The sequence below is a fragment of the Salminus brasiliensis genome, chromosome 12 (genome assembly GCF_030463535.1).
Source record: "Salminus brasiliensis chromosome 12, fSalBra1.hap2, whole genome shotgun sequence".
NCBI classification, from domain to species: Eukaryota; Metazoa; Chordata; class Actinopteri; order Characiformes; family Bryconidae; genus Salminus; species Salminus brasiliensis.
In genome coordinates, this window is record NC_132889.1 from 12,654,462 (window position 1) to 12,670,126 (window position 15,665).

General features: G+C 47.2%; 1 protein-coding gene across 5 annotated transcripts in view; it reads left to right on the forward strand.

The window, feature by feature from the left end:
* bahcc1a (BAH domain and coiled-coil containing 1a) overlaps positions 1–15,665 on the forward strand; it is a 199,164-nt gene that overhangs the window by 142,454 nt on the left and 41,045 nt on the right. For 4 of the 5 annotated variants that reach the window (XM_072692868.1, XM_072692865.1, XM_072692866.1 and 1 more), the window contains one exon: positions 15,357–15,539. In XM_072692868.1, the coding sequence (XP_072548969.1) occupies positions 15,368–15,539 (172 nt within the window). In that variant the 5' untranslated portion in view covers positions 15,357–15,367. Of the gene's footprint in view, positions 1–8,217; positions 8,575–15,356; positions 15,540–15,665 lie in introns of those variants that run through there. The other variant, XM_072692867.1, reaches the window with a different exon arrangement.

The window sequence follows — 15,665 nt, forward strand, 5'->3', positions numbered from 1 at the left end:
AGGTTTCGTATCTTGCTAGCGTGCTGATAGGGGATCTACGCATCCATCTGGGAGAGGCCTCCCTCTTTCCCTGGGTGGACTGTGGGATGGTGGGAAAAAAAGTGTGTCATTATCAGAGGGGACCGAAACACCGTTTATGGACCTGAACAGCTCTCTGAAATCATTTTCCATATCAGCGCTGCTGCACGGGCCCTGTGGGCGGCTAAATCGGATTTTCCCCTCACCGTGCCAGTGGGAACAGCATGAGAAAGGGAGCAGATTGGATTGTAGGGAGATGGGGCTGACGCAGCTGTGGGAGGCTCTTTTTATGTGTGTATGTGTGTGTGTGTGTGTGTGGCTGTGTGTGTTTAGCAGTATCGGATGGAGCTGAGTTGCGAGTAACTAACTTACCAATGAGCTGCAGTGGTTAAGGGGGTATTTAAACATGTACAGGGTACAGAAACTCCTCAGGTAGCGCATATCTTTCAGACAAGGGTTCTGAAACACAACATTACAACATCAGTATTCGCCTTGAGGAAGCTGTTATTCCATGGTCAAGCTGGCAGCACTGGGGCCTAGTCGTGCAAAACTAATGATCAGGGCTAAAAACTCCTGTTGTCTAGATGTATGCGATTTTAGTACAGAGTCTCAGTAAAAACCCTGCTGTTGGCAGTCTTAGTTAGGAATAAATGTTAACAAAGGAAGCTGGCAATTTGTGGGCTACATTAGCAGTCGATGGGACACAACGCGCTACTAGACTCTATGTTTATAACGTAGAGCAGTTCCACAGTAATTAATTTTGTAGCTGACAACTAAGAAGTGAGGGAGCTGCCAAAAAGCATGACCCACGCAGGCCATTCCCACATTTTCCCCATGATCCACACTCTGCTTCAGACAGTAGACCTGGACCCAGCTCAGCCATTCATTTCAAGCTCCTGTTAAGGTAGGGAGGCAATGTGAATTCAGTGCAGCAGATGTTTCAAGACGTTGTTAAAAGAGAAATCCACTGCTACAGACAGGTACAGCCTATTCACTACAGTGCAATACTAAGGAGACCATACACTATAGTGCCTAAGCCTACTTAAATAGCAGCTTTTCAGCAAAGTGAAGTAGACTAAAAGGCTTCAGCAAGCAGCGCACCATGCCGCAATCAAAAGAAATTCCAGAAGAGGCGAGAATAACAGGTGCTGAAATATCAGAGCCCTTTTCGAAGGCTCTAGGACACCTCTATAAGAGCCATTATCTCCAAAAGGTGAAAAAACGGTAGTGTATCTTCTCAGATGTTTCCAGACAACCATAATTACTGCAAGAGTGCTGCCGCAACTGCCACAAAGACGAACTCTATGGTACAATGGAACTGCAACACCACAACTCACCAGAGCTTACATCCATCACCATCACATCCAGCACCATCCCAAACCATCAAACCAGAAATCTTCACGAGAATGTCTGGTCATCATTATGTGATCTAAAGAGGAAGTGCAGTTTATTTATGCAGAAAGACAACGAGCAAGTTCACCCCTGAATGGCTTAAAGGAAATAAGACCACATTGAGCCGCTCTGGCAGGACCTTAAATGAGCAGTCGAGGCTCGAAAGCCCTTTAATGTGGCTCGATTGAAGCAGTTCTGAAAAGAAGAGTGAGCCACAGTGATGCCAAAGACTCATCTCCAGTTATAGGACGTGTTTGGTTGCAGTAGTTGTAGGATGCAGGATGTTACAACCAGATATTCATTTTAGGGGGCAGTTACATTTTCACGTGAGTGATATAGGTGTTGGAAAACATTTTTCCCTTAGTAAATGAACTCCGTTTGTGTTTATTCATGTTCTCCTTGTCTGAATGAACGAGTAACTGAAACCATTTGGTGTGAGAAATATGCAAAAGGACACATATTGGTGGACAAGATCCTTGAGGACCTTTTGGAGGTTCTTCAATTTGAAACTGTGGTGCTTTGAGGAACCTTCAAGAAAAAGCTGCTCTTGCACTAACTGCTGTTGCACCACTTAAGAGGTTCCTCCACAGTTTCAAACTGAAGAACGTCCAAAAGTTCCTCGAGGATCACTTGTGCTCACCTGGCCATGGAACCCTAGTCTTCCATGGGAAAGGTGGTGGGGTTAACACTTGTGATATGCTATTCCTATGACAGATTATCATCATCATCATCATCATCATCAAACTAGGGGTAATATTTTGGCATGACTTAAAAAGGCTTTAAAGTAGCTGCTGTAAAGGTTTCTGGCAGGTTTCCTGGGAGTAGATTAAGTGACCTTGGTCCTTGGTATGTAAACCTCTGGCTTGCATATGTGAGAGATGCTATAGTTTAGCCTGTGTGATATAACAGGGGATGCGAGAGATACCTTGCCAGTCCTAATTTCACAGCGTCGAAACACAGGATTTGAATGTAGGTGACTGGCCCACGTGAGGAAAAGGTGCAGTCAGACAAAACAGACCAACGACTCAAACGCTTCCTCTTATCTCCATATCACCGATCTTTGTGCTATCTCCACTTAGCAGAAGTCTTTCATGTGGCTTTGTACGGCAGGCAGTTGTAGGTGGGGGAAAAAAAAGACAAATGTAAAAAAAAAAGAAAGAAAAAGCAGGGCGCGAGAGTGAAAAGCAGAATTTAATAAAGTGAAAGTGGGTTGGAAGAACAACACTGGGTGTTTGAAGAGAAAACAGGGCAGGGGGAGTGTGGGGAGTAGGGGTCCAAGCCAAACGGCAGTAGTCTGGAGTGTTATGGTCTTCCTGTGATGTGAGGTATGTAGTAATGGTGGGCGTGTGAGAGCATGCTGTGATGACTTTCGGCTTTGCACACGCTCCCAGAACTTGGACGCTGCTGCCAAGTGGTTCTGTGCAGTCCTGACTCACTATGGCATGTGTGTGTGGGGGCGTGTGTGTGTATGTGTGTGTAACAGCACTGGCATTACACCTCCTGTGTCCAAACCTTTACTGTCGTTCTTTCCACCATGTGTGTGTGTATGGAGAACCTCCATCCCCGTGACAACAGGCCATGACTCAGCACTTGTCATCTCTGTCTGTCTCTCTTTCTCGTACATTTCTGACTTTCTCTTTTCTGTTCTGTCTCTTTTTTTCCCCCCATATATTCTTGCTTTGCGCCTCCCTGGCTATGCTGGGAGGTTCAGGACATAGAACACTATTTAGGGAACATAGCGGTAGGGCTATGTAGAACATAGAGAAGAGACATAGAATTATATTGAACATAGTATTGAATATCCAGTGTGCTGTTACAGTCCATTTACATAGCCTATCTATAAATATTATATCTATATTTATTCATCTATTACTGTCACAACGCAGCTTTCCAGAGATCCTGGTCCGAGCCTCTTTTAAAGCAAGCCAGAGGCAACAGTGGCAAGGAAAAGCTCCCTCAGAATGAGAGGAAATCAAGACTTCAGTGGTTCGCCACTGGATAGCCCTACAAATAACAGGACAGACAGCGTGAGATAAGGGAATGCTAGGGGTAACGGGACAGCAGGCCATGACTTATGAGAATGCGAGTGAGTGTAGGACACTCAGTGATAATGCTAAAGTCCATTCAGGTTACACAGTCGTATCTGCGGTATTTACTGGTGTGAACTAATCAATGCAAGGATCCAGAGCAGGAGCGCATCACAGCAGGCATAAGGGGAATGGAGAGTCAGGTCGGGCAGCCCCAGGACAGAACAGTAGGAACAGGGCATCTCAATACATGGTAAAAATAAAGGTTACTGAATGAAGGTTATTAAAAGGTTGTTGACTTGGACATAATCAATGGTTATACATTGTATATCATTTTAGTTTAGCAGAATCTCAATATTAGGTGCAAATATTAGGTAGCTAGTTAGGTAGCCCCCTGTGTTGTGTGGGTAGCCATAGACAAGCAAGCACTCCCATTGGCTAGGGCTTTAGTGGTAGAACTAAAGACCTCATGCTTCAGATTAACCACCAACACAATTAGAAATCGAAAGATGATTCAACCAGTTATGTTATGATTTCCAGCAGGTGGGATCAGTTTCGTCCAGTAATACGTCAGTCTAGACCTTCTGGAAGTCCCACAGTCACTTACTGAACATTCGAGCTGTAGCCGCACCAGGATTCAATCAGTTCTTGGAAAACACCGGCAGCAGCTCAGTGCCAGGGCTCTTTACTGAAACAGACACTGTTACGCTGTGATTCAAGGTAGAAAGTACATTAAAGTCTGTTTTAAGTTTACATCAGGAAATGTTGTTCACCAGCTTTTTTTATATAGCAGGGCCAAAAAGCCAGCTCTAATAGACTTACAGGAACAGCTCTTTGAGGGACGGTCCATGGAGATTGTCATGGTTTAGGGAAGGAAAAAAAGTGGTTGTTCCATGGCATCACTTCAAAACCTCTTTTTGTCACCTTTATTTTAAAGAGCGTAACATGCAAACGACAACTGATAGCTAGCAGACAGAGAATACCCATAGTGCACTGTGTCATATGCAATGGAATGTGACAGCTGTGGCAGAGTGATGAGCAAACCCACGTAAACCGAACTGGATCCAGTTTATTCCCTGAATCAAGTTCTGTTCCTTTCCCCTGTAACAGTGTGCCACATAATAGGGGATGTAGCAGCACAATGAAGGGAATAGTGATTAGGTGAATATTTAGAAGCCAGCGCTTTCTCTCCGTCTCCTCAGGCCCTTTGGTGTCTTCTTGTGAAAGCTCTCATTGTCCTTCAGAGGCTAAACTTCCTGCCGCTCTCCTCCTCTGCAAATATCTTCCCCGGCTCAGGCCTATCCCATGGCGGCCAAGCCCAGCCCAGCCCAGCCCAGCACAGCCCCCCCACCACCAATATTTACCGAACCCATAAAAACACTGTCCGTTTGCCGTTTGGCTGCTGGCACAAGAGCGACAAACGCTGGAGCTCCTGACAATGAGAAAGCTGTGTGTGCAGACAGGCCCCTATAAATGATTAATTGTGGTAAAGCTGAAGCCTGGTGCCCCCGGGGACCGAGGCTGGCACAGTAGGTAGAAGAGCGCCGCATGTGCTCCCTCATGTCCTGCTTGTCAGGCCTGCAGATGTGTCCACCCCCCCACTCTCTCGTTTCACACACAGACGCTTGCTCTTGCACATTCTCACACATGCGTTCACACACAGTCCATATGAGCCTGGCTTGGCCGACTCCGCGGATATCAGACGCCTGTCATGATCAAGTTTTCGAGAGCAAGCTGTCTATCTGACTGGAGCCATTTCACAGCCATTAACCCCTTTAACTGCTTACAGTCTATGCTTGTTATTTGGTTGCATGTCTTAAGGCTCACTATAATTAGGATCAGTTATTCAGTAACAACTAAGGGTGCACCATATGCAATTTCTAGGTCTATACCAATATCATAAATTTCATTCATTAGTTTAATACTTAATATTACTTAATGGAGGTATTTTTACATAATCAAGAAGATATCTAAAGCTAAGTATGGTAGTGAATGATAATTCTTATCAAAATAAGAAGATTCCCACCACTGACAACAGCCAACAGCCAATTAGTTACCAATTAACCCCAGGATGCAGTGTATACTCTCCCTGCGTTGCATCTATTCATCCATTCATCCGTCTTCTTCCTGGGTAGGGTCGCAGCGGGTCAGGAGCCTTCCCAGATTAATCAGATGCAAAGCAAAAATACCCCCTGGACAGGGAGCCAGTCCATCACAGGGTACCGCATACGCATTCACTTCATTTATTATGGCCTACCAACCTACCGTTTGTGTTTGGGAGGTGTGGGAAAACCGTAACACCCAGAGGAAACTCACACAAACACTGGGAGAACAACCCAAAGTTCTTACAGACAGCGACCGGAGCCTGTATCCAACCCACAGCCTCTGGCTCCTGTAGCTGTGTGGCACACACCCTACCTGCAGGCCCTCCGTGTCGCCCCTTAACTTTGTATGTCCGCTCGTATTTTAAAAGGCTGAATGGAAAACGAATCCGATATGTATGGCCTGTTTACATCACGCGTTTCGTATCCGGACAGTGTTTACACTTGTCATTAAAATGCATCCCCAGCGAGACCCTATGAGATCCAACTTTTCTTTCCCATGTAAAAAAAAAAACCCAAAACACACCAACGTGTACGTTATTACCATTGTACTTCCTGTAAACCGCAAAATTGTCCTGCTCCTGGAGACTGTGAACGGTTTAGAGGAACGGTGCGGGTTCTACAACAATGGAACAGTGGATGGTTCTCGCCTTCCTGTAACGCCTCTATCAGAAAATGTGATTAAGCTGCAAGGGAACAGATGCGCACACAGCAGGACAGCAGGCCATGACTTATGAGAATGCAAGTGAGTGTAGGACACAAGCTCAGTGTTAATGCTAAAGTCCATTCAGTGCAAATATTACATAGCTAATCATGTATCATTGCTCATGTTTGTTGACCACAAATAGCTTAAATGGTTAAAATGCTAAATACAAATAGTCCAATCAGGATTTTGCCCCCTGTGTTGTGAGGGTAGCCATAGCCAAGCAAGCTCTCCCGTTGGCTAGGGCTTTCGTGGTAGAACTAAAGACCTCATGCTTCAGATTAACCACCAGCAGACGATCAGAATAAAGTAAATCTGAGATATATGGCCTGTTTACATCTGGCATAAACATGCGTTTCGTATCCGGACAGTGTCTGGATCTACTTTGATTGACCGCATTCTGTTTACACTTGTCATTAAAATGCATCCCCAGCGAGACCCAATGAGATCCGAGTTTTCTTTCCCATGTCCCTAAAAAAAAAAAAAAAAACCCAAGACACACCAACGTGTGAACGCTGTGAACGGTTTAGAGGAACGGTGCGGGTTCTACAACAATGGAACAGTGGATGGTTCTCGCCTTCCTATAACGCCTCTATCAGAAAATGTGATTAAGCTGCAAGGGAACAGATGCGCACACTAACACACACGAGAGAGAGGGCGAGGGAGAAGCCAAGATCCACAGTAATTATTACTCATATTAAAGTGTTTTTTTTCCACAGCCGGATTTCCGCTTGCCTGGCGGAATCCGATCACAGGAAACACATTCGGTTTATACTTGTATTGAATGTGGAGGAGATCCGTGTCTGACAACCTCTGAATGCGGTCTGAGTGATCCGATCGATGGAGGGGTGTTTACACTTGGCTTTTTTTAATGCGGACAAGTGAAATCCGAACATGATCCGATCGCCAAAAACGTCACATCGCTACCACAGGCCTAAACCGAGAGCGTCGGTTTAGCTCACTTTTTGGCCTGTTCTAATGTGTTTATAGTCTGTGGTTATTATGGTCTTGGGTTGTGGGACACATGTACAGACTTATCTGGACACTGCTGGAGTTCCGGAGAACTTTGAGGGGTTAAACATCCTACCATAAGGCTTTAATTCCATCCACCTTAAGAGGCCATTGGTCAGGACTGGGGACTTTTTGGATTTCTTTGGTTTGTTGAGGTTTGAGCATCCTTATCCCAGTCATGTCAACTCATGTAAACAGCTAATGTAAACAGACTGTTTGAAAACGAGGCTCGGCTGACCTTCTGCTCTCCCTCTCTTTTTTGCTCTATTTACATTAGACTACAAAGTCCGAGGCGCTTCTTTACCCCACCCTCTTTGATTTGAGTGCGAGTGGCTAACCACCAAGCCGCTGCACAAACACTGGCTGTCAACCCTAGGACAAGTGGCCGCAGCTTTCTCCCTCTCTTTCTTTCTCACACACATACACACACACACACACACACTTCCTCAGCGTCTATCTCCTCTAGTGCCTTTCTCGCTCTACCGCTCTCACCGTTTCCCACTCTCTTCATGGTCCGGCCTACGGTTGCTAACACACCCTTCCTCACTCCCTCCCTCACTCGCTCGCTCCCTCCCTCGTTCTCGTCGCCACCCCCGGACTGACCACATCCACCAAAACTCACTCCACAAGCATGCAGAGCGGAGTGTTGGAGGCGTGTGCTTCGCCCCCCTCTTCGCTCTCTTCCCACTCATGTGTTGGAACGGCTCCAACTCTGCTTACTCTGGTTCTGATCAGACAGCTTTTCCGCCCCCTCTAAAAACACACACGCACACACATGCACCAACACACACCGACACACACACACACACAGACTCAGCCCCGGAGGGGGTCCACCTCCTTTTTAGCCGTCCTCCTCCCAGGACGTTCCAAAAACGGAGCTTGTCGTCCCCAGCCGGCTCCAAACCAACAAGAATGTTTGGCTACCAGTTGGTCTAATGCGTTCAAGATGACTTTGACTGTTATAAGGAAATCCCCCCACTTTAGTAGCCATTTGAAATTCCTTCTGCTTTTTTACAGCGAGGAAGTGCGCTCCGAGTCGCTGGGCGAGAAGCTCCAGCCGGCCGCCCCGCTCCGTCTTCAGAGACTCGAGGAAGCACTAGTTAGCTGCCGTTAGAGCACGAGCCGCTTGTCTTGGGGCCCCAGCTCGGCTCATCTGGTTCTCGCTCTCTGGGACATGGGAGCGTGAGGCGCCGTGATTTACCACTTCGCTTTCCGACCCTCTACTTAACATCTGTTTTGGGTGGTGGGGAGGGAGATAGAAGAGTGAGAGCGGAGAGAGGGTTGTGTGACTCGCACGACGCTGGCGGGATGTTTTTGCTGGGTGAGTCTGAGTCAGCCTCGCTGTTGTTTTGCTCTTGCAGAGTTTCGCCACCTATAGAGTCCATTTCTTTCCTCCTGTAGCGCGGCGGCTGGCTTCCAGCGGCAAGCTTGTGGAACCAAGACAATTGTTTCTCTTGGATCGCACCGGCATGCTGAGAGCTTCCTGAGCTTGCGCCACATGTTAGAGAACCCAGGGTGGATGAGGTCCAAATGTACACATTTTCCCCTGTGCTCACCGTTTCAGGTTCATATGGTGGATGTTTTTAATCTGTGTGTATGTGTGTGTGTCTGGGAGTATGTGTCACCGGGAAATTTAAGAGCATGCGTGTGTGTGAACTAGTCAGATCTTCCAAATGTCACATCTGCCGCCGGCGAAGTTGTCTTCATGCTGTTCTCATTGGCACAGCCATGCCATATTGGAAGGTAGCACTTCTACACAAGGTCCAAGGTCTTCTTTTGAGCAATGCTGTGGATGAACCACTTTCAGGGGATGGTTTTGTCACCATAGTGAAGAACCATGGAACCTTTAACCAGGCAAAGATCCAGTTACGCATGTCATGGGTTTATGTATAACCATTGCCTTCAACCGAAAACCAAAGATTTCCATAAATTTATACTTCAGAACAAGGTGTGGCGATACCAGCATTGATTCCAGCATCGCCAGTTTTATTTCCATTGAAACCAATCTGTGTCTTTACTGGTTTGTCTTGTAGTGTGAATATGAAGTCAGCTGTGATTAAACGTGAGTGAACAGGTGTGTGGCACTGAAGTATGGTTATCATGACAGTGCCTGGAGTGGATTCAGGTTGCAAATGCTATGTCTTATGCTCCCTATTTGACTAGCTTGTCTATGCAGATGCTGGACCAGTTCTCCTTACCCAATTCAAAGCATAACCATGGTTGGGAAGACCACAAAAATGGTTGTAAAAAAACAAACAAAAAAAAAACACATTGAGTACCTCCAATACCAAATACCAGTGTTCCTCACACCCTGTCCTGAAATAGCCTTTCCCTGCATGTTTTAAGCCTCTTTTCCACTGTACGGAGGAACCGTTCCAGTGGCATATCCACCTGGATGCGGTTTGGCACAGAGTGTTTACAAACTCAGCATGGTTTCCTCAGCGTGATTAGCAGACCATACTCAGCACAGAATAACTGGCCAGGTGGGATGGCGGACTGTAGGATTTCGCTGATTGGCTCTACATTTGTGGCACTTCTCAGACGCCACGTTACACGACTATAGCCCAGATTTTCGGGTCGGCAACTGGTTTTGGAGATCGGCAACAAAAACCTCAGAGGCAAATTGGCATTCCGCTCAAGCCCCGGACAAATATCTAGCAGGTTAAATATCGAAATACTCACTTAGTGCTGTGACTAGCTACAGCCAATGGGAGCACAAGTTTATCCATCTTCTCGGGTGTGGGGGTTCAGACTGCTGCATTTTTCGAAGACTGCTTTGAGCTGCGCTTCTCCCTGTTGCTAAGCATTAGTAGCGTCTTAACTGCCAGTCGGCTTTTAGGTCACTTCTGTCAACTAGAAAACGTCTCTTAAACTAGAAAGCTGCTTTTTTACATTGTGCTTTTTGATCCATAAATGACCACCATTACCGCTAAAAAGCAGGCATACTGCCCTGATTAGGCTGAATAGACTGCCTCAACTGACTCGTTTCCCACTTGCTGCCGTCACTCTTAACTCTCCTGTCCTCATCTGACATCTGCACAGTTGGAGGCCTCTTTGGAGCCAGTGAGAGAACGACTACTGCTGCTCCTGCTGTCTTCTGCTGTGTGACGACTGTTAGGGCTACTGTCCATTCCCCAGACAGACATGCTGGATTGATTATCACATTGGTCATTGAAAATGTGGGCGTGTGAAGATGCCTACAGAGCATGAGTGTGTGTCTGAAAAACAGGGATGTGCCTTAGACAGCTGAATGTGAACACTGTTATTGGAGGTGTTGTTTCGACTATGGTTGTAAGAACAAGAGCCCCTTTGAAAGGGTTGACTGATTGGAACTGAGTGTACACATTTGTGTGTGTGTGTGTGTGTTTTGCACAGAGGTAAGGGAGTGTGATTACAGCCCCCCCTCCCCCTCCCAACTCCCCCACCTTTAATTCTATAATAGGATTAATCTCCATCTCTGTCAGGGTTCGGCGCCGATTAGGATGCACATGACCCGATTTTCTTAAGCGTCCACAGAAGCACTCCGCTGGCACAGCTTAGGGCCCTCTACCAGAGCCGTAAATAAACGTGGTCTGAAGAAGATGGGTCGGGACGGGGGACGGGGGGCGGGGTGGCTTGTGGGGGGGAGAACAGGCCATTACGAGGGCTGGCTTAGCCGCGGCAAGCTTGGCGAAGCCTGTGTCATCCTTTTAATAAGCTGCTAAACAAACAGCGGCGTGGGCCCCATCCGTGTTCTCGCACCCTGGACCTGTGCTAGACTCCACTGCCTTGCTTTCCTTGGCAGCGGCCCCTAGCCAGCTACTTTGCTCCGCTCTCGGCCTGGGTGTACACGTGTGTGTTTGTGCGGGTGTATGTGGGACTGGCTCATTGGGGTTGGAGAGTGAGCTAAGGCAAGGAGAGGGGAGAGTGATGTGAAAGTAGTGGTGTGGCTGTTGGAGGCTGTTGCTACTGGGCCTTCGACAGAGTTTAAGACTGTGTGTGTGTGTGTGTGTGTGTGTGTGTGTGTCTGTGTGCAAGAGAGAGGTCATTTTACAGGGGAAGTGTAAGAGTAAGTGAAACACTTAAAAATGTCTAATAATTAAGCAAGAACATCTCTCTCTCGCTCTCTCTGGTTTTTGCTGTGTTAATAATGCAGCATAATTAGTTGATTAATGTGGATGGGTGAGAGGTGGGGGGGGGTGACCCTCTGTCTGCTGTCTGGAACCCTAATCGGCCCACACCCCTGCCTCAAGGTGGCGCCCACAGCTGTCAAAGGAGGCATGGGAGGAGGGGTGAGGCAGTATTTGGTTGTCCTTTCCTCCAACCATCATAATTAAAGCATGCCCCTCTGCTTCTGCCTCTGCATGTGCCAGTGTGGTACACAACAACCCACCCATACCCCTCCCTGTGCCATTGCCAGGGGACATAACTGCACTTTGGAGTGTGTACATTAGGGCTGTATCTGTGGCTGGCTTTAGTCTCTACCGGTTAATGTGATTGCCCTCGACAGGGCTAACGCATTTCATTGGCTTTTTCCTTAGCACTGCTCTAGCCTCATACAAATGGTTAGACACTGGGTTTGTGGTAAAGCTACTTTTTTGTCTCTTCCATGGAAGCTTTAGAGGTCACGTGTCGAGTGCGAAGGAGAGCAGTGTATTTTATTGTAGAGTGAGTTCTCAAATTTATGCAAGCATGGCAGTTCTAGAAGAAGTTCTGTGTGATGTGGCGAAGCCAGTGATGGATTTGAGAAGTGTGAGTGCTGCCAACCAAAGCTCTTGGCAGCGAAGTGGACATGCAGACAGTTGCGTATAGCACATAGCAAGAGAGTGTGCATGGAGTGTACATGTATTTCAGGATTAGATTCTTAGATCATCAAAGATCAAAGACCAATTTTCGAAATGTTGACGAAACGCAAACGGCGGAATTTGGAAGTACAGTAAAAGCTAGTGTATGGAGGCACTTTGGCTCTGCATGGGAGCAACTATAGGATGAAACCAGGACTTTCGTCTGAGCTGAGATACAGCAGCGTCCCATCTCGATATTTTGCGGTCCCCACACTCTACAGCGGGACTAGAATCAGAGCCATGGAATCATTGAAGAAATCGAGTAGGATAGCTCTAACATGAGATCTACGTGAGTGCAGACATGGCTGAGCTGTTAAAGAAGGAGGAGGAAGCTACTTATGTTGGATGATTAGTTTGGAATCACATGCTTCTCAAAGTCATCAGACCAAGATATGGAAAGGAGCTCCGTCACTGAGCACAGTTCTACTGCTCTACAACGCAACCCTAGGGGGATTTATACCCTGATTGCTGACACTTAACATTGGGCCTGGTGACCTTGTGTAGATTGCTCATGTGTAGATTGTCCAGACCAATGGTATCCAACCGTTAATGTGGAGAGCTGCCTTCAGTAGGTTTACACATGTAAACCATGTGGCTAAAATGCATCTAGGCCACCTCCTAAACTGATTTGAGCGGTGAGATTGTAATCTGTTGAAAATGTGTCTTGGGTGCTTAAAAAAATCCCTATCCAGATATAATCCTAATGCTCAATTATGAATCACGAAACGAACGACCAGGTGTAACCATAGAAATTTCCATCATGTCAAAGAAATCCTTTTTTATCACAGTATTTTGATGAAAAAGCATCAGTCGAACTACCTCCCCAGTGAACTGGGCGGCTTAATGCAGTGTGTGTAGCGTAATGTAATCCTCAGTGTCAGCAACTACGATCCATACATGTGGATTGTTTACACACGTTCTCACACACATGCACGCATGCACACTCATACATATTAATGGGACTGGCTCTGCGGTTCTGACTTTGGGGAAGGGATATACAGGCGCCTGGGTCTCTTTGTCAAGAGAGCTGGCGGGATAATGGGAACACAGTTTAAGCCGTGCTTAATCAGTATGTTTTCTCCCGCTCATACTCCCCATAACAGATAATGGCCAATCAGCGGGCAGTTACAGAGGCGTTGTTCTGAATGGTCAATTACTCATCTTTGTCTAGTTAAACACACAGCGGAACGGGAGCGGAGCAGATTGCGGCGCAGCTACATTTATTACAGGGCCAAGGCAAACAGGAACCCTTTGAGAGTGGAGTGAGAGCTCTCGGGGTACAGGGTAATGTAGTCTATACATCTTTGTGTCGTTCCCTATAATTAAGACAAAGTGTTTACCTGCCTGCAGATGGAGGCTGTATGATTTTGTTAGTCTCCCCGCAGCCGTAGGGGCCAAATGAATCAGGCTATCGAGTGTCGATCGGCGGCCGAGGCCGGAGCCCCCGGTTCTGCGTCTCGGAGTGTGTTTTCGTTCCTTGCTTCTTAGGTCTGGTGTGGGCAGGAGATGAGAAAGTGTGAGAGCGAGCTTGAGGAAGACGAAAATTCCAGAAGGACAGGGGGTGGTATGGCGGAGGAAAAGATAATAGAGAAGTGGAGCAGGGTTCAGGGAGAGATTGAGGGCATGAGAATGAGAGATTGAAAAAAGAAGATAATGGAGGGAGGGAGCAGGAGAGGGAGAGGGAAGGGAGATTGGGAAAGAAACACAAGGGAGTAAGGGAGAGGCAGAGCGACCGAGAGAGAGTGTGCGCTCAGCTGTGAGATGAGATGTCTGTCCAGTGCTGGTCTGAGGCAGCCAGGCTTGGGCCGTAATGTCCCTGGGCAGCTTTAGGTGTGTGTGTGTGTGTGTGTGTGTGTGTGTGTGTGTGTACTCTTTCTTATATCATTAGCAAACCTGGGAACTAATCAGACATGCTCTTGGGAGGTTGGTTTTCTTGTCAGTGAGATGGTTAGGCCTGAAACATCCTACACACAGTACACAAAGGCAAATGACAGTGACTGGCTAATGCATTGCTGGCGCAAGGACCCACTGCACGTACTCCACTCCACGTGTGTTGTTGTGGCGCTTACAAACCTCCGGGCTCAAGGGGACAATTGCCAAGTAACTCTGCCTCTGTAAACTGGACCTGCAGTTGTTCCGAAAGCCACTTTAACGATAAGCATGCTGACAGTTAAGGCAGCAGTGTGAACTGCTGTACTTGTTGCATAGATGTAAAAACACTGCTTCGTAGGTGGGGAGTGCAGCTACTACTGGATTGCTCTTGAAAGACAAATGGAGAGTGTGTAGTGTCCTTATAGAGTGTGACACTCAGACTGCAGCTTGTGTCCATTTGTGCTTTTGGTCGACAAACTGGTCGACATTTAACAGCGGGTGTTATTTTGATTGAAGAATATGCCTATATTATATACTTTTATATGCCTATAATATATACTTATTATACTATATAATATACTTGAGTTTTGAGAAATATGATCTGCTGTTTGGGCCCCCCCCCCAAATGAATCTCCCCTATTTCAGATTTTCACTTGTTAGTACTCTCCCCCAACACATGTAATGCTCCCAACACTGGAAGGGTGAGTACTGACACATGCATCCTCCGAAATACATGCAACCAGCCACCACCTCAGTGCAGTGATACTGGGCAACCAAAATGCCAGGTACCCAGCTCAGATGTGTCGGCTATCATACTCCCGTGCCAGCCAGCATCGCAATGAAATGATGTGGAGCGAGAGGGAGGCCATCAACCCACTCAGAGAGAATGTGGAAGGCCAGTTGTGCTCTCTTGGACTCCGGCTGCTGATGGCAGGCAGCGTGAGCCAGGATTTGAGCCTCGGGTCATAGTAGCGTTGCTTTAGTACGCTGGACCACTCGGAGGCCCTAGATATAATACTTTTTATGAGCCAATCCATACTTTCGTAAAATCACCAAAACAATGACTGAAAAGGGATAATTGGTGTAATTGATCATTGTTAGCAAGCAAGACATCCAGCAAATATGTTGATGTAGAACATGCACATATCTATTGACTGTCTTAACCACTGTGAGTTTAGCTTCTGTCTTCAAGTAGCGATCATTGAAGCATCGTGTGCCATTTTGCAGCCAGCAAAGCACAAACGATTGGCTATGAGCAGTGATAGGCGGTGAATCCCCATGCCCAGTCAACCGTTGTCCACCATTGTTACCCAGCACTCATGCACAAACCTACAGCCCTAATCCTCATTTTTTTTGTCTCTCTCTCTCTTCCCTCCCACCCTCCTTCCCTCCCTCTGTGCGGATATAGGCAGCGGACTGATGGGCAATTCTTCGGCCTCCTTCATGGGGACGTTTCTGGCCAGCAGTCTGGGCTCCCCTCCCTCCCACCCGCCTCACCCTTCCAGACCACCGTCCTCCCCTTCTTCTCCTCCCTACCGTGGGGGGCCACACTCCAGCGCCTCCCAGATCTGGTTCCCACATTCGCATGAAGGTAAGCTGCCTGCTATGCCCACCTACACCACACGTTGGTCTGGCACTGTGTGTGTGTGTGTGTGTGTGTGTGTGTGTGTGTGTGTATGTGTTTGTGGGTTGCGTCTAAGTCATTGGTTCATGGCCT